Below are 17,698 nucleotides of genomic sequence, written 5' to 3'. Positions count from 1 at the left end.
GCACTCGGCTTCTCGTTGAAGTTCTCAACAAAAGCATTCCAACTTTGACAAAGTGCCTGCCAGCAGGCACTCGGGCACTTTGCTGCGAGAAGATGTCTTCTTGCTTTGAAACCATCGGAGCTCATGGAAGAGTCCGACGTAATAATCGCGCCTTTGATGCGTTCCCGCATCAAAGTGCAGCTCGGCGGCCACGGAGTCGTCTTTGATGGCGCTGCATACGTATAACAGCACCTCATTCGGAGGTACCGAGTTCCCATACCGGTCCGAGATCTCGGACGCGGACGGCATCCACGGATCGCGCGCTGCAGTTGCAGCGCGCGGAGAACTGAGAGCCCCAGCGGAAGCGAGTGGGGTATCACTCTCAGTTCGCGAACGCTTCGAACTCGAAGCGTCCGATTCGTCCCCTTCACGCGGGCGAATGTTCTTGGCGTGAGGGTCAAGCGATTCGCTCGACACTGAGTCTTTACGCTTTGAGGGCGAGTCCTCCTCGCCCTCCATATCTTCATCGTCGTCGTCGAAGTCGACGACGTCGCCGTACTTCGCCTTCTGGCGTTCGAAGTAGTCGTCGATGGAGAGATGACTCCCCACCGACTTTGTGGACTTCTTCTGAGGCGCGCTCATCGTTGAATGAGCGCGGATTTCTTCTCCAAACGCGGAGAATTGACGAATGGTCAATTCCGTAGATTGACGTGCGGAGACCCCGCGCGTCTAACCTTAAGGGGGGATGGTGTAACGGGGTTACACGGACAAGCGGCTGCAAGCCACTTGTGATTTTAACAGATAAATATCTGCTAAAAGTTTTAGATACTTCCTCACCTTGGTGTAAGTCACACTAATGGATACATTGAAGTGGGCCACCGCAATGAGTGGTCCACACCTACCCAAAGATCCTATTGGTAGAAAGCAGCATCTTTCTACCAATCAGAGACGTGCATATTGGCGGGGCTCTGACAGCCAGCCGCCGTCAACCCTTTCATAGATGATAAACAGTTTTTAGCAGATTTTAGAGGAAGATCAATTCACAAACAATACAGTTCTGATTTTACCTAATGTAAGTCGCTTGGAGTCGTATCTGATTTAAATTATATTTGTGTATTCAAATATAATTAACTCAAGTAATTACTAAGTACTTACGCTTCCTCATACACGTTGCGCAACGTGTAAGCAAAATTAGTGAGTCAAGTTAGACCCGCTACAGGGCATCATGATATTCGTACATGATCTTGAGTCGCAGGTCATGATCATTCGGCACGACAACACGATCCGCGTTGTCGTCGACTGCATTATAAAGCAGTAATCCGTCGTGCACTCGAAAGCGGTGTGCACGCGCTCGAAGGTGCTTGGGCAGCTTCTGACGAGACTTGTCAGAAGGCGCTGTGCCATAGGCGAGCAAGACCTTCGTGTCCGCGTCGTGCGCGTACGCGGCCTTCACATCGTCCAGCAGAGACGATGTGGGTTTGCTCGATCGCGTGACGTCAATGGCTTTGACGTCAGCAGCTTCTGCGTAGTCTGGCCGACGTGATAATGCATCGGCCACTACATTCAATCTTCCGGGTTTGTATTCGACCCGGAAGTTATACTCCGCAAAGAATGAGAGCCATCTCGCCATTCTTTGTGAAATGTGTGGTGACTTCACTGCAGTGCGCAATGATGCATGGTCGGTGTAGACCACAAACGGTCTACTTCCAAGCAAATACACTCGGAACTTTGCGAGTGCGTATTTCATGGCAAGGAGTTCCTTGTCATGCACCGGATAGTTGCGCTCAGCTGGCTTCAGCTGGCGCGATTGGTAGTAGACGACACGATCACGGCCCTCGTGATCGTGCTGCATCAACGCACATCCGATCGCGAAGGCGGATGCGTCACATACAACGTGGAATGGACGATCTTGGTCAGCCACTGCCAAGATCGGTGCCTCAGTCAAGCCCCGCTTGACTGCATCGAATGCCTTTTGGCAATCGGCTGTCCAATTCCACACAGCTTCCTTCTAAGAAGCTGTGACAGCGGGCGGACCTTGCCCGCGTAATCCTCCACGTACTTGTGCAAGTACGTGGCCAAGCCAAGGAACTGCCTCAGTTCCTTGACACTTGAAGGCGTTGGCAATTCATTAATCACTCTGACCTTTTCCGGGTCAGGGCGAACGCCATCCTTCCCTACGAGACACCCGAGGACGGGTATCTCGCTCGCCCCAAAGATACACTTCTTCAGGTTCGCGTAGAGCTTATGCTTTCGCATAAGCTCAAGTAGCTTCCGGAGATGCACCCTGTGCATCTCTACGTCGGTCTTCCCGTCCACAGCCCGGCTGTGGATGAACACATCATCGAAGTAGCTCGGTGCGAAGTCGCGCACCGAGCGCAACAAGTGTGCCACGCACCTGTTGAAGGTCGCAGGGGCATTCCTAAGCCCCTGCGGCATTACTAGCCATTCCCAGAGCATGCCGCTTGGCGTGCTCACTGCCGTGAGAGGGATGTCGCTCTCACGCATTAGGATCTGATAGAATCCATCTCGCAAGTCGAGAGCACTGTAAACGGTGCTCCCGGCCATCGAATCGATGATAACATCTTTTCGCGGTATCGGCGTCTGCGCCGGTACCGTCGCATCGTTCAGCTTGTTGTAGGCATGAACGATGCGCCATCCGCCCTGTGGATTCTTGACACAGAACGTCGGAGCACTGTGCGGGGACTTTGATTCCCGCACTTGCCCTGCTCTGCGACGACTTTCAAAGAAGTCGCCGATCGCTTTTACTTGTTCTCGCGGCAGTGGCCACTGCCGCGTGACACAGTACTTCGTGCCCGGCACGAGATCAATCTCGTGATGTATGCCTTTATCCTGCGGGAGCTCCGTAGGAATCGCTTTCGGGAGTACGTCTTTGTACTCCCTCAATAATTCGTAATAGGGACTCGACTTCAACGAGTCCCAACCTTGTTCCTCGAAGCGCTCTCGCTTCGTCTTCGCACTGAGAGTGTCTTCACTCTCAGTGGTACTTCCCATGAAGAGCTGTCTCAGCTCTTCGCTCTCTCTCTCTCTCCGTTCTTTCGCTGTTCGAAAAAACGCAGACCTGCTCGATGCGTCCATCGTGCAAGTCGCGCGTGAAGCGCTTCCAGCTCATGGCTGGAAGCGAAGTCAACTCCGACGCCGTCGTCGGATGATTAGCGAGTTCCGTTTCACGATACTGGAATCCAGTATCGGTGCGCGTCAAGACGCTTAGCGTCTCGACGTCCGGCGTCACCGCCTCAGTCTGCCCAGCAGACTGTTCTTGTTGCGTTTCGGTCCCGGACCGAGACTTGCGCAGCGTTCTCCGCATGCGCCGTCTTCTTGTTGTGTGGAGCCCGGCTCCGCACGGTGGTTCTTCTGGTCCAGGCCCGACCATGGACGGTTGTTCGCCGGCGGACCCTGTCCGCGGGCGCGCGGCATCAAGCCCGGCTTGACTGCATGTTTCTTCGTGCACCCCGGCTGCACGGTAATGTGTTCCTTCGCCGGCAGACCCTGTCTGCAGGCGCGCGATATCAAACCCGGCTTGATCGCATGGCGCTTCGTCGTGCAGCCCGGCTGCACGACAGCATGCAAATTGCGTCAGTGTGGTACGTTTGCAACCGTCCGCACTGTTTGCAGCGTCAACTCCCGGAGTTGACACGCCTTCGTCACCTCGACGCCGGTTATTGGCGGAGCTCCTCATCACCGAGGGTGCGTCGACTCCCGGAGTCGACGCGTCGTCGTCGACCTGACCTCTTCGGGTCAGGGACTGTCCCATGCGTACTTGAACGGGAGTGTTGGTTCCCGGAACCGATACATCCTCATCTTCCGACGTCGGCAGCACCGCCGACGTGGGTCTCACTTGTGCGCGCCCTCGCGCACTTCTCGGTCACTACGGGACAGCAGCATTAAGCGCTGTCTCGACTAGTATGCCGCGCGCACCTGCTGGTGCGTGCGCTGCGGTAACAGGGCCATCGCTCTCTGTTCCGCAGTCGCGACCGAAGCGCACGGGCGTGCGCTTCTTCCAGTCAATTACTGGATCATGCCGTGCAAGTCACGGCATGCCCATTACCACGTCGAACTTATCGTCCAGGTCCAGGACGATAAAGTGTTCGACAAACACCCGTTGTTTGTACGAGAAGCGCACGTTCACGACGCGCTTCTCGGTCTCCACGATGGCACCTGTTGCCAGTCGGACCTCCAGAAGACTTCGAGGTACATTTACCTCCTCGAAGTCAAGTCTCGGCAGGCTTCGTAGTCGAACAAAGTTGTTCGACGCGCCTGAATCTACCAAAGCTCGAAGAGAGTCACTTGCTCTCTTCGAGTAAACCTTCAAGATGACCAGGTTCGGCCTGTCATCTTGCTTCTTGCAGCGAGATCTGGTCTCACTGGGGGCTGCAGTCCTCAGTGTTGCGTGCCCAATGTCGGCACGCGTGACTGCGTTACCAGTAGGGCGCCCCGCACCTACTGGATGTTCGCGTTTTAGTTGATCCGCGGCGATGCCTAGCATCGCCACGACGGCCACTCCAGGGGGCATGGGAGCCGTGCACTCCCGTGCAAAGTGACCGATCCTTCCGCAACGGAAGCATCGCACTTTACTTCCGTGCTGCTGGTGACCAGCAGCCGTTGCATTCGAGAGGTCCATTGGTTCCGGACCCCCCGTCCTCACTACCGGGCGCGGTTGCGACCTCGGCACGTTCGCATGCAGTTTAGCCTGTCGCAGGCTGAACTCTTCTTGCATGGCAAGGGTGATTGCAGCTTCGAGAGTACTCGGGTACTCTCGAAAGAGATAGGTCTTCACAGGCCCATCTCTCAGTCCCTTCATGAACGTGACGACTTTAGTCGCCTCGTCTATCGGATTAGCCACGATATTTGAGACCAAGTACCGTGCACGCTGCGCGGAAGCATGAACGTCGTGCTTACCCTGCTGAAGGTCGAGGAACTCCGCCCTCGACCGGAACTCGTTTTGGGGGGCTCAAACGCTTGTCTGAGCTCCTCTTTGAATACTTCGTACGTGCTGAAGCACGTAGGTTCTGAGAGTCGGCGTCCATACGCCCAACTCCTTGCGCGTCCGCCAAGGCAGGACATGGCGAACGCGACCTTCGACAGCGGGTCGACGATGCGTCGAGCCGCTATGGCTGTGTCGAGCTCGACAAGCCATCGGAGGAGAGGCACGCCCTCTCTTCCCACGTAATTGCTCACGCTCAATTTTAATGATTGAGCACGCGGTGTCGTCCCTGACGACGCCGTCACTGAGGAAGCAGCATCGCGCTGCTCCTTCATGATGAATCCTAGAGCAACACCATGTTGCTCCGTCGGCGATAGCGTACGCAGCATCGTAGCTATCGCCGCTTCTCCCATGACTGTTGACAGTCGTTGGAGGGCTTCCCACTCTGGGTCAGACAGGTGGGGGCAGTCGGTGCGTGCAACATGCGTTGCAGGCGTGTTGGAGCTCTCCATGGGCACCTCCGTGCTCATGGGGTTCTCGGCTCCGCGTTCGTACACCTCATACGAACGTCACGTAGTCGGTCGTTGGACGGACTACAAAGTGCTACCAGGTGTAGTTGGCCTACTTTGGCTTACTACTTTAGCTTACACGTCGCGCCACGTGTATGAGGAAGCGAAAGAGTTTATTAATAATTTGAATAAATTATACTTGAGTCCACAAGTATAATATAAATCAAATAAAACACCAAGTAGCCAGTTTAAGGTAAAATGAGAACTGTATTGTTTGCGAATTGATCTTCCTCATAAATCCGCTAAAACCGTCTATCATCTATGAAAGGGGTTGACAGCGGCTGGCTGTCAGAGCCCCACCAATATGCACGTCTCTAATTGGTAGAAAGCAGCATCTTTCTACCAATGGGATCTTTGGGTAGGTGTGAACCACTCATTGTGGTGGCCCACTTCAATGTATCCATTGGTGTGCCTTACACCAATGTGAGGAAGAATCTAAAACCTTTAACAGATATTTATCTGTTAAACCATAAGTGACAATTGTCATGCACAAGTGACTGTTGTCACTTGTGTGTGTGTAACCCTGTTACAGTAAGCATATTTTTGTTTGCGTTTGTAACAATTAGCCACTTTGAAATGTTGGTGAATTATCGGCAATTATGCCAAATTACGAAGAAAAACAACTACACAGCGCGAAATCTTGTGAATACAAAATGGTGCACCTGCTTCAATTCTACCAGGGTGCAAACAGCATAAATTTGGAGTAAACGCCTGTCGATAATCGTTGCACCAAGGCCTCAGCCGCTCAAGTACTTTAGGCAGAAGCCGAAATTTTCCATATTTTATAGACTACCTATATTTTCGTGGGACAGAAAAGTATTGTCGATGGGCGACGCTCAGCAATAAGAAGACAAACGTTGTGGGATTCTCGTCAGGCACGCCCTAACAATGGCAGTTTTTAAATATTGGGCAAACTCGTTTTCGAGACGATACCACATTGAGGAGGCAGAGTGAATCGGGTGTTTGGGTGGGCGTAATGAGCAAGAACACATCCGAATCGCTGTTCACAGCCTCTGCTTTCTCTTCCATGAACATGGACATGTTCAACTTTTGTCTCCGTTGCAGTACTTTGCATCAGTGATGGCCAAAAATGCACTGGAGGGCATTGTAAAGAGGACTATGAGTAGCAATATGTATTGGAATATCCATTAAGCTTGCCATAAGAACTGCAAAGCTGGTCATGCTCGCAATATTAACCGCAATACTGCTAACATAACTACTGCGTTGTTACCGCTCCCGATGAAGTTGCCTTCATCGCCTGTGCTACAAGGTCGGCATTCCAAAGATGACGGTTATGCTTGAGGAAGAGCAGCTTCTCGAAATTTACCGGGGTCAATCGCTTCCGAGTCGATCTTAACACGTGCTTGCGCTGCTAAAAAGACGTTCAGCCGACGCCGACGTCTCGGCAATAAAACGCAGGTCGGCATACTCCTCGCTCGGTGTCATCCGCTGTCGCTTGAGTTCACGTAATTGACTGGCATAGGTTCGCTTGTCATCACTTTGACTTGAACTACGCTGTGCCGCCGACGCGACTGAGGCCGAAGGCAGCAAAAAGCAGGCAACCTGGTCTTTTTCTTCGACCGTGAGACTAGCCGTCTCCCCGTTGATGATCTTGACCACCGCGGACTCGAAGAGCGGGCTGTGCGGAATAGCTGCATCAGCAGCGAGATAATCCTTGAACTCAGGATAATCTTCCATCATCAGACCAAAAGTGTCGTGGACAGCACCAAGATGCTGGCCCTTTCTCTGCAGGTCGGTCATAATGCTTCTGAAATCATTGAGGGACGGCATAATTGTTTTAAGGCGTTCCGAGTCAGCACGACGAATCAATATCGTCCAGTTGACTGGCCTGTCTTTCAAGTCGCAAAAAGCGTTCAAGCATTTTGTGCGTCGACGACCACCTGGTCACATTGCGCCTGATTGGAGTCAGCGACGTCAGCTCGCGGAGCACTCCTGCAGCTTTCAGATTTCGCAGCTGCGAAACAACTTCGTCGACCCTGGTAATCGTCTTTTCTACTGCTGGCCGTTGAGCGAGGTAGGCTTCTACAGCCAGGTTCAGCTTGTGACACCTGCATCCAATCAGAGGAACCCCCATTAGGTCCGCGAGTACCTTGTTAGTCGAGCAGTTGTCGCCAATGATGACAGCCGGAGGTTTGATCGTCTTGACGTAGGTACCCAGTACAGACTCTAGCAGAGCGTAGTGCTCCTCCACCGTGTACGACTTCTCGTTTAACGGAGGGGAACAGCCCAGCAACACCTCGAAGTACACTCCGTTCTCCATGAACGTGGCGATAACCGCGATGTAGCGTAGACACATCGGTCCACCCGTCAAACATGATGCCGAAGAAGAAAGGTAATTTGTTGACAATTTGGTTTTCGACCTAGGGGACCAAATGCGTGATGTACAACATCAGGGTGTTGCAGCAAATTGGGTCGAGCTGATACATCGAGCATGTTAACGCATTATCCACCTCCAAGAGTGGCATGTCGCGCATAACAACCCTCTCAATCCAACGAAACGAAGAGAGCTCTCGGCTCGAGACGAACTTCTCCCTCTCAAAACCGAGCGGGGTTCCTTGATCCTTTTTTGCTTGAACAAACTCGTCCATGTCGTTGGCCCGATACAAATGATGAGGTGCTCCCGGACGTTGGAGTACCCATTTTTCCAAACCTGCTTGGGCATCACTGGGCACTTGCGCACTGGTACGTGACGGATCCATCGACCACGGTTACGTCGAAGAAAAACAACACTTCCGTAGGAATGCAGGACGTGGAGATGGCGGCCTTGCTGAGGGCCATGGCGGACGACGTGCGCGTAGTTGCGGTAGTGGAGGAGTGGTCGGAGGTTTGCAAAAAGCAGAATAAAGGTCGTAGACTGCGGTGTCGCCCCGAAATTCTAGTAATTTCGCTCACTGCTTGCCACCCGACGCCATTCTGTACTACTATTTACGATTAGGAGTCGGGCTAACTTGGAGCTCACTTGCTTCTGAAGCACTCAAGGCGTAACCGGTTAGGTGTAGGTGCCAGTAAGAACTACAATGCTGCAGCGCACAGCAATATGTATTGCAATTTCCGGCAAGGTATTGCAAGTAGTATTGCTAAATGCCAATATCCGCAATATATTTTTGGTCATCTCTGCTTTGCATCGGATAACATAATTGCTCTCGACTTGACGTCCACGATGTTGTAACTGAACTTGCGTGGATATGTCATTAACCTAACTGAAATGCTGATCCTGCACACGACGACAGTTTTTATCGCGTTGTTAGGCATCATGTTCGACCACCTTGCGCTGATTCATCTCCGTAATTTAAATATGTTCGATCTCATCAAACTGTGCCCAAGCATGCGTGGATAAGCTGACTGGAGCTTCTCGATAATCAATCGACTTCACCCACCGTTGAAACGCCACGAACTGCTCAAACCCTGTCAAAGTGCGCGAGATAAAGGTTGATATTGTCCACCTCACCTTGGTTCTTGAGAATTGCGCGGGTCAACATTTGTAGAATGATGAAAGGACAGTCCAAGCACTGATCATCAGGTAAGCGAAACAACCCAATACTATGAAGCTGCTTAACAGTAATTTTTGTACAGCCAATAGAGTAAACGAGAGAAATAGCTGCGACAGAGGACAGAGATGAGCAGTTGTTGGTAATTTGACGGTGCTCGAAAAATGTCGGACCGAAAGAAGTCACCGTAATGAGGTTGTGATGCAGTCCATACCTCGTCATAAATGCTGGCAAGACCGACTTATTCTAAATCTTCCCTTGTATGCATTTACAGAACTCCTGCTGGTGTTTCCAAAGCTCAACCAAACCCACCCACGTCATCCAATAGCTGCCTCTCCAACCTCGTTCTCGGCTTCAGGACTTGATCACCATGTATAGCTGGTGGACTAGCTCCCGGTGCACATTGCCAAGAAGTATCAGTGTTCTTAAAACTCGTTCCGAGCATGCACAAACAACCAACGCTCTTCATGTGTTCTTGATGAGACAAAGTTCCGACGTAATAGAATAGACATCACAGGCCATGGTGCCATTGTTACCGAGCTTCTCGATACCATCCAGACGCAATATGATGGTCATATCTTTTACATTAGCTTTTTCGCCAGTTTGACCAGCATTTGAATAACGGCAATAATCGATACTCACTAGTTTCCATGCAATTGATCGAGCTTACAATGAAATATTAACCAGTCTTCTCGTTCACTCGCGAGCTGGAAAGCATCCGGTTGCTGATGTAATGCCCTTGAAAGTCAGGATTTGTTAAACCTCCAGTTGCAGTAGTTGCGTTGTCGACGATGACGTTGAATCTGTAAGCTCTCCTCATCCTCTCCTGGAGCTCTAGATTATTCGCTCTACCAGCAGCTCCACAGAGAATATATTCAGTATGCGGGACTTGCCCGCTCCTGGTCCACTCACAACAATATTGATCGCGCGATTTTGTTTATCCCGATTATTGCCCTTCCAGACGTTGTAATGGTTGACTAACGGATAGCACCAAATATTTCAATACCTTCTCACAAAATTTATAGACAATACTAAGTACACAACGCTATTGTACCTACGCCAATTTGTTTACCTCAGCTAGCTTCAGCAAAGGACAAATCCTAGAACAAAAACGATTTTGACTCGATTTCAGAATAGTTTGGTATATTTTCGATATCTTGTCCAAACATTCGGGGAAAATGATATTGTCCTCAATATTTTTGTTTTTTAGGAGTAAAAATCTCCATTAAAGCCGTATCCGATGACATTGTGAATCGCGTTGCAACAGCACCAGGGCTTTTTCTGTGGTTTGAGGACTGATCTATCGGTGGCATTGTGTCTATGCTCGCTCGCGACAAGAACTCCGAAGGCGAAGACTCCGCGGACGAACTGCTCGATGATCTGGAGCTCTGAAGTCTCCACTTACGTTTTGATAGTATACCCTCTCCTATTTGGGTACCCTTCGTGAATTTATAAGCGTGAATTCAATAGTATGCGGTACACAATTCGGCATTATCCGTTGCGCCATTGCACGGCGTTATTCTCAAAACCAACGCTCACATTCAAATAGATCGAAATACCTTCTACACCTTATACATTTATATAATTGTTGTCACGTGAAATTTATTTTATGTCTTTCAACAATACATATTCCAGTCTTTATCACAAATAATGAGCTTCATATGAGAGGAATTTTATCAAAAGTATCACTATCGAGTTTTTGTAGAAACTGGGCTCATCAATCACCAACTTTGAAGGCCAATTACAAAAAAACTCAAAAACACGATGGTGATACTTTTGATATAATTCCTCTCATATTGTGGCATATATGAAAATATGCGGTCAAGTAGTTCATGTGAATTTGAGCGCGCACTTTATGAATTTGAGTGCTGACTTTGAGAATACATGTAACGCTGTGCAATGGTGTTGTAAGTCCGTGAGGGTAGCAACAACCTCCGAAGCTCCTTCATATGGCCAGATTTTTCCGGGACCGCTGCAAAGTCGCATTAGCTCCCTCCGCTCAAGTGAATTCTGTAAATCCACCATGTCGCCGCCCTTCCGCACTAGCACGTGAATATGATCATACTGCGGGGTGTCTCTAAAGACAGCACCAATTTGTGCAGCTCCGTCGATGTCAACTTTCAGCAGCTGCTGCATCCGCACCGAAATGGCCCCCGTTCGCATTTGAAGCACATCATCATCCATAGACGCCAGCCACTCGCCGTCCGTCTCCGCCGAATAGAGCAGCACATTCTCTGTATCGACGTCCTTGAATGTTGACTTCTCGTGCTTGATAGCCTTCTGCAGGTGGTCCACAGACTGGTTCGTGTCTACGTCAATCGAGAAAGGTCTTCCCGGCTGCCCAAGGATAACAACGTAATCTCAGCACGACCATCTTCCCTCGAGGCGGCGAATTCTGGAATGAGGGAGAAAAGTTGCAGTTGGGGGTTCCTAAATTCGAAATCACACAATAGCCTAGACTAGGTCGCCCGATATTCGACCGAACCCGTCGACGCCCAAAATGCGTCAAGGAGTACAAGGGCCACACCCCACCGGAAGTCAACTTCGCCAAGAATGACACCGGAGCAGTTCTTCGCCAAGTATATTGGGACGCGCACGCCCGTGGTGCTCTCCGGATTCTTGCAAGACGAGGACTTCGTCGCCCCGACCAAGTGGTCGGCCTCGGACGACCGGTTGATTGAGCTAGCAGGCGACACCAAGTTCCCGGTGGAGCGTCGTGGAGATGTGAACGAGAAGGTCGGCAAGGGCATCGCAGTGGAGATGCCGTTCCGCGAGCTGCTAAAGCTCATCGCGTCGGCCGACGAGATGCACTACTTGACGATACAGGAGGTGGCGTTCGAGGAGGATGGGCGAACATGGCTCCGTTCTCGAAGCAGCTGCAACAGGACTTCCCTGTGCGCCCGAAGCTTATGGGCCACTTGATCCCGCAGAACATCAACATGTGGATGGGGAACAACGACCACGGCTCGCCCACGGGACTGCACCACGACCACCACGACAGCCTGTACACCTTGATGCGCGGCAAGAAACGCTTCCGACTCTACTCGCCGAGAGACACAGACAAGATGTGCGTGCGCGGAAGCATCTCGCACGTGCACCAAAATGACTTGATCAACTACGTGGGCAAGGAGACGACGCCCTACGGAGCGGAACCCGCGGCGGAGCGCGAAGCTCTTGCTGCGATTGAGAAGAACGAGGCCGAGCGCAAGCTGGCGGAAGTCGAACAGGCTGTGGAGGCTGGAGAACCGGGAGCAGAGGCTCGACTTGAAGCGGCTGAGGAGCGACTGGAGAAGGCCATGTTCGGTGTGCTCCAGGCAGACAACAGTGGCGGTGAAGGTGACGAGGAGTATGAGGACGGCGCCTTTCATTTTGAGGACAGTGAGGCTGAAGGAGACGATGAGAGCGAAGTTGGCGAGCTGGATGATCGGTAAAACCTCGTTGGGGTCATATACGGTACAGATCTGCTTTGTGAACAGATGTAGGTTTTGAAATGATCAGGTGTGAGATCTGAAAATGCACGGTCCTAAGGCGACCACGTGGAACGGTGGTCCCTGCGGGACCGCTGTGAAGTAGCGCTCATTCGGTAACATGCAGGCACCTACTCAGTCTATCGCGGGCAACGCTGAACCTCCTGGTGACGTGGGGACGCTGTCCAGCGTCATATCAAGCCGCCCGAGGGGCCAAGTGCGGCAAGAGAAGACCACGTGCTACTTTCGCGGCTTCAAGTACACCCGCGCGTGGGCGTCGTCCAGGAAGATATCCTACCGCTATTCTCATTGGCGCCAAGGTTGCCGTGGCACGATGGCTTTCTTCATCGGTACCATGGGCTACACGACAGGACGCCCTCACACCTGTCGCCAGGTTGATGCTGCTTGTAGTAACCTTGTGGATGTCACCGGTCGGATGAAGGATAGAGCGGACATGCTAGCAATTGATCAGGTTGCGCTACCTGCGCGACGTATTTGGGAAGATCTCCGCAACGAGTTTTATGGTGCGAATAATGAGCATGTGGTGCGTGGGTTGTCTGAGACCCAAGTGCTTCGGCGTGTTTATCAAACAAGAAGCAGGCACTTCAGTGGAGATGTACATGGAGCGATTCAAATTCCACCACTTTCATTGGCGTTGAACGAAGCTGCCTCGTTCTTTCAGTTTCATTATATCACGATGAACCGCGAGAATCTCAGCAAACCTACACGACTGATCGGCTGGGCGCACCCTACCCTTATCAACCTCCTACGCTACAGTGGAACTACGCTTTTTGTTGACGGTACATTTCGCTGTGTACCGTCAGGGTACAAACAGTGCGTAGTTTTCATGGTGCACGATAGAGCTTCAGGACTTTTTGAACCTGTTTACTACGTTTTGAGTACTTCTCGTAGTGGCGATTCGTTTTGGGACATGGTGCATTTTGTAGTGCAAGGTACAAATCAGCAACTAGAGCCTGCCGAAGTCGTGTGCGACTTTGAGAGCGCCTTAATTGAAGCGATTCAGACGCAATTTCCCAACGCAATTGTGCTGGTGTGTCTATTTCACCTTAAGCAGGCGCTCAGACGCGCTATGAAGAGGTTTCTGATTCCTGAGGAGGAGTGCTGCATCGCTATGACACGTGGTGTCGTTGACATGCTGACTATCGTTGAGCATTGTTTGATAGAGCAAGCTATCAAGTGGGTGAAGCGTCAAATTCGCCAGCGTTGCGGTGAGGCTGGGATATCCTATTCGAAAGCTAAGTGGCGATGGTTCTGGGGGTATTTTCAGCGAACGTGGCTGGAGTATTACGATGTGAGTGTCTGGAATGTTGCCGGCCTAAACAACGAGCTCATTGCGCGGACGAATAATCCTCTTGAGAGGTTTAATAGGGAGCTCAATAGTTAGTTTCCTAAGCCTTGCCCAAGTATGGCGAGCTTTGTGGGTGTCATTAAGACGCTATCTGCACAGTATGTACAGCGTCTTGCTGACGTTCCTCGTGGGCGCGCCCGCCGCCTACCACGCGAACGAATCGAGCTACCTATGCCGGTTGAGATACCAAATGACATTGCTGATGACTTCGAGGATGAGGAGCCTGCAGCAGTCGAGCTGCCAACTGACAGCGCTTCCGCGCTCGATGAGGATCCTGGCGGGCTGAATGAGGAGGTGCTATAGCAAACAGGTAGACCTAATCGAGGAGAGTAATACACGTTTGTTTACCTGGATGAGCTGTCTGATCACTTCCTGATCACTGCTAGGGTAATTTGTCTGATCCTATACCTGATCTGTACCGTATATGACCCCAACTGGAGGTTACTGGATGATCTGGTATTTGACCCTGATGAGGAGGAAGCGAGCAAGAAGACTGCGAAGCGTGATGCGGAGCAGATGGAGATAACGTACCCTGTGAGCTTCAGCCAAGTGGAGACGTTCCGGTTGCGCGGGGACGAGCAGGAACGGAAAGAGCTGCACAAGGAGTTCCCCAAGTTCAGTGAGGCGAAGACTGCGTTCTGCGATCGGGCGGTCGGAGTCATGCTGTTCTTGCCTGCGTCGTGGTTCCACGAAGTGAAGTCGTTCGGATCGGCTCAGGGTAATGGCCACTTGGCGTTGAATCGCTGGTACCAGCCTCGGGATCAGCTAACGCCTGAGAACGTCAACTCGCCTCAGTCGTCTCCATTCTGGGAGCGCGACTGGGAACAGCGCTTTTGAGACCAATCAAGAACAGCTAATTCAAGTGTTTATGTGAAAGGTGAACAGTGTATGGCTCTGTCAGGTGTTTACCCTGAAAAGTGGCCTGAAAAACAGATGTTGTTGTCCAGATGTTTTGTTGATTGAGCCAATGATATCCTGATATTTGGATTACTGTTGGGCTAGCCCTAATGCCCTTTCCCCAGACTTTTGAGCTCTCGAGGACCGTATTTTCAAGGTAGACAATCGTGTATAAGGAGTGCGAATTCGGCAAATCCGACCGCAAAATCGAAATCTACGGCGAAATGTACCCCTTATATCTAAATATCGTATATGGAAAGTCATCATCTTCTAGGAGAAACATGAGGCCGAAATTTGGTACGAGCTTTTTAGGCCACTACAATATCTTCGGTTAGGCCATCAGCAAGAATAAATAATTGGATTTTTATGATCAGGCACGTAAATTATTGAACTCAATGTGCTAAGGGCAGTACAAAAATGAATCAACAACAGCTATGCATCTCCATCACTTGTATATCACTTGAATCTTGAGCATCACCGAGCGTGCCGGGTTCAACAGTCTCTCAGCGAGAGGGGCCGCATTCGGTCGGTGTGTAATAAATTACGGATATGTGTTGTTGGGCCAGCTAACTTATTGTATTTTTGCATGAAAACACGAAAATCAATTACCGTTTCTCCATGAAAAATGATACCAATATACTTAATTTTTGGCATCCCTGTCTCGCGGTCCACGTTTGAGAATGTGACAGCAAGGATCGTTGAATGCCCAGATTACGACATCAGCTACCGAATGCTCTACCAGCTCACGAAAGACAGAATAACAGACTGGCCAGCGTTTTGTTATGAAATGAAGCGATTGTATGGACATTTCCCATTATCGATTGGAACGGTTGTTTCTATGTTGGCCGATATGGAGATGACTGACGTCGAGAACGCGACCGTCGTCTTGTGTGTGGATGGACTGCAGAAGCTCATGAACGACAAATCCAAGGTGTGCGACTTCTACGCAGTGTTGGCTTCCATTTGCAGCTTCATGAACGCATCCAAAGCGTTTTCTGTTTGTGTATGCGCGGCAACAGTTCACAATCCTGTGAAAGATGCACTGGCAAATTCGTCGCAGATGCGCGTGTATCTAGTTCCACCAGTCATCACTGATGACGTCTTGGGGGCAAGCACAAGATTGGAGAGACAGTTGGTGGAAGTGTTGTTTTTGGTGCTTGTGTGGAAGAGGGCAAATGCCGAAGTGAGATTTATCGGTAAGCTTAAATCTACGTTACTGTCCTCCTCTTCCTGTTGTTCCCTTGTGCTCCTTGATGCCTCTCATCATGTTGTTTACCCTACCGAGGACTCAGTGCCAGTCTTCGGTCTATCCAACCACATCACGGCTAGGCACGTTCCGTGCCCACCGTGAACTCGTTCACCGCGGAGTCATCTCCGGACGAGTCTTCGCTGGGTCCGTCCCGTCTCCGGATGAGTCTTCGCTGGCTCCGTCCTGTCTACACTGGCTGTACACAATACCATCAGTCCGGTCTACACTCGCGGCGTACAATACCAACATTCCCAATCGCCGCTAGTGTTGAGCAGCCTTAGCGATGACTCGACTCGCCTCGAGCAGGTACTGCAGGCGCTTGGTTCCCACAGCCTTCGTTAACATGTGGGCGAGCTGATCCTTCGTCGGCAAGTAGTCGACCGCGATGACTCCCCGCGCCACGTTCTAACGGACGAAGCGGTGCTTGATGTCCACATGCTCGGTTCAAGCGTTGTAGCCTGCGTTACTTGCCGACGCGATGGCTCCTTGGTTATCCTCCCACACTCGCGTAGCTCCCACTTGCTCGTGGCCCAGGTCCTTCAGCATGGCTCGGGCCCACAGCACCTCCTGGGTGCACAGTCCGAGTGCCATGTACTCGGCCTCCGCCGAGCTTAGCGCCACCGTGCGCTGGTACTTCGACCTGAAGACCACCGGCGCCCCGCTGATCATCACCATCGTTCCGGACACCGAGCGGCGGTCGTCCAGATTGCTACCCCTGTCCGCGTCCGTGTACGCCTCGACCACGATCTTCTCCTCGTTGCCGTTGTAGATGATGCCGACGTCTCGGGTGCTCTTTAGGTACCGGAGCACTCGGACCGCAGCCTTCCAAAGCTGTTGCCCAGGATTCTCCAAGAATCTCGACAACTGTGTGACTATGTATGCCACATCCGGGTGAGTGCACGTTGTGATGTACAACAGACATCCAATGAATGCTCGGTATGGCTCTACCTGCATTGTCTCACGTTCGGCGTGAGTCGTCGGTGACTGAGTCTTCGTCAGCTTCAGGCCCGACTCGCACGGGATCACCACCATCTTGGCGTCCTGCTGGTTGAACCTCTTCACCACGTCGTCAATGTAACGCGTCTGCTTTATCATGAGCGTATTGGCCATGTAGTCGTGGTTGATCTCCATACCAAGGATGAATTTGGCCTCGCCCAACTCCTTCATTTTGAACGAGTTCTTGAGCGCCACCTTGACCTCCTGGATCTCGGCAGTCGTCTTGGCCGCAATGATCATGTCGTCCACGTACAGGCAGATGTACACGTACTTGCCATCCTTGCCCTTGACGTAGACGCACTGGTCGGCACTGCAACTCCGAAATCCGATATTCACGAAGACTCGGTGGATAGTCTTGTGCCAAGCATACGCTGCTTGCTTCAGACCGTAGATCGCCTTCTTGAGTCTGCACATCATGTTCCTCGCGATCGCGACGCCATAGGGCACCTCCATGTACACGCGCTCCGTGAGTCCGCTGTTGAGGAACGCAGTGTCCGCATCCAACTGCTCGGCCATGTACGCCTTCGCCACCACCACCGACAACACAACTCGTATTGAGTTCATGTTGGCCACTGGCGAGTATGTCTCGAAGAAGTCTACGCCAAACTTCTGCTTGAACCCTTTCGCCACCAGGCGAGCATTGTACCTGATTACTTGGCCGTGCTCGTTGCGCTTCTTCGCGAACACCCATCGACATCCGATCGGCCGAGCATTCGCAATC

General features: G+C 51.5%; 2 protein-coding genes across 2 annotated transcripts; one reads left to right on the top strand and one right to left on the bottom strand.

Annotated features, from left to right (window-relative positions):
* Window positions 1–7,503: 7,503 nt before the first annotated feature.
* IUM83_05791 (uncharacterized protein) lies at window positions 7,504–7,807 on the bottom strand (the record flags this gene model as incomplete). The annotated part of the gene is made up of 2 exons (XM_067929948.1): window positions 7,504–7,533; window positions 7,601–7,807. 2 exons carry the CDS (start codon window positions 7,805–7,807, stop codon window positions 7,504–7,506), a joined length of 237 nt encoding a protein of 78 aa, XP_067798178.1.
* A 3,745-nt stretch (window positions 7,808–11,552) lies between these two features.
* Window positions 11,553–14,672, top strand: IUM83_05790 (putative ion channel; the record flags this gene model as incomplete). Its single annotated transcript, XM_067929947.1, has 3 exons — window positions 11,553–11,828; window positions 11,885–12,426; window positions 14,222–14,672. The coding sequence occupies 3 exons, from the start codon at window positions 11,553–11,555 to the stop codon at window positions 14,670–14,672; spliced, it is 1,269 nt and encodes a 422-aa protein (XP_067798179.1).
* Window positions 14,673–17,698: the final 3,026 nt, after the last annotated feature.

This window comes from Phytophthora cinnamomi (assembly GCF_018691715.1).
Source record: "Phytophthora cinnamomi strain GKB4 chromosome Unknown Contig10, whole genome shotgun sequence".
NCBI lineage: Eukaryota > Oomycota > Peronosporomycetes > Peronosporales > Peronosporaceae > Phytophthora > Phytophthora cinnamomi.
Note: the sequence above shows the minus strand (reverse complement) of the source record. Positions and strands in the feature narration are given on the sequence as shown.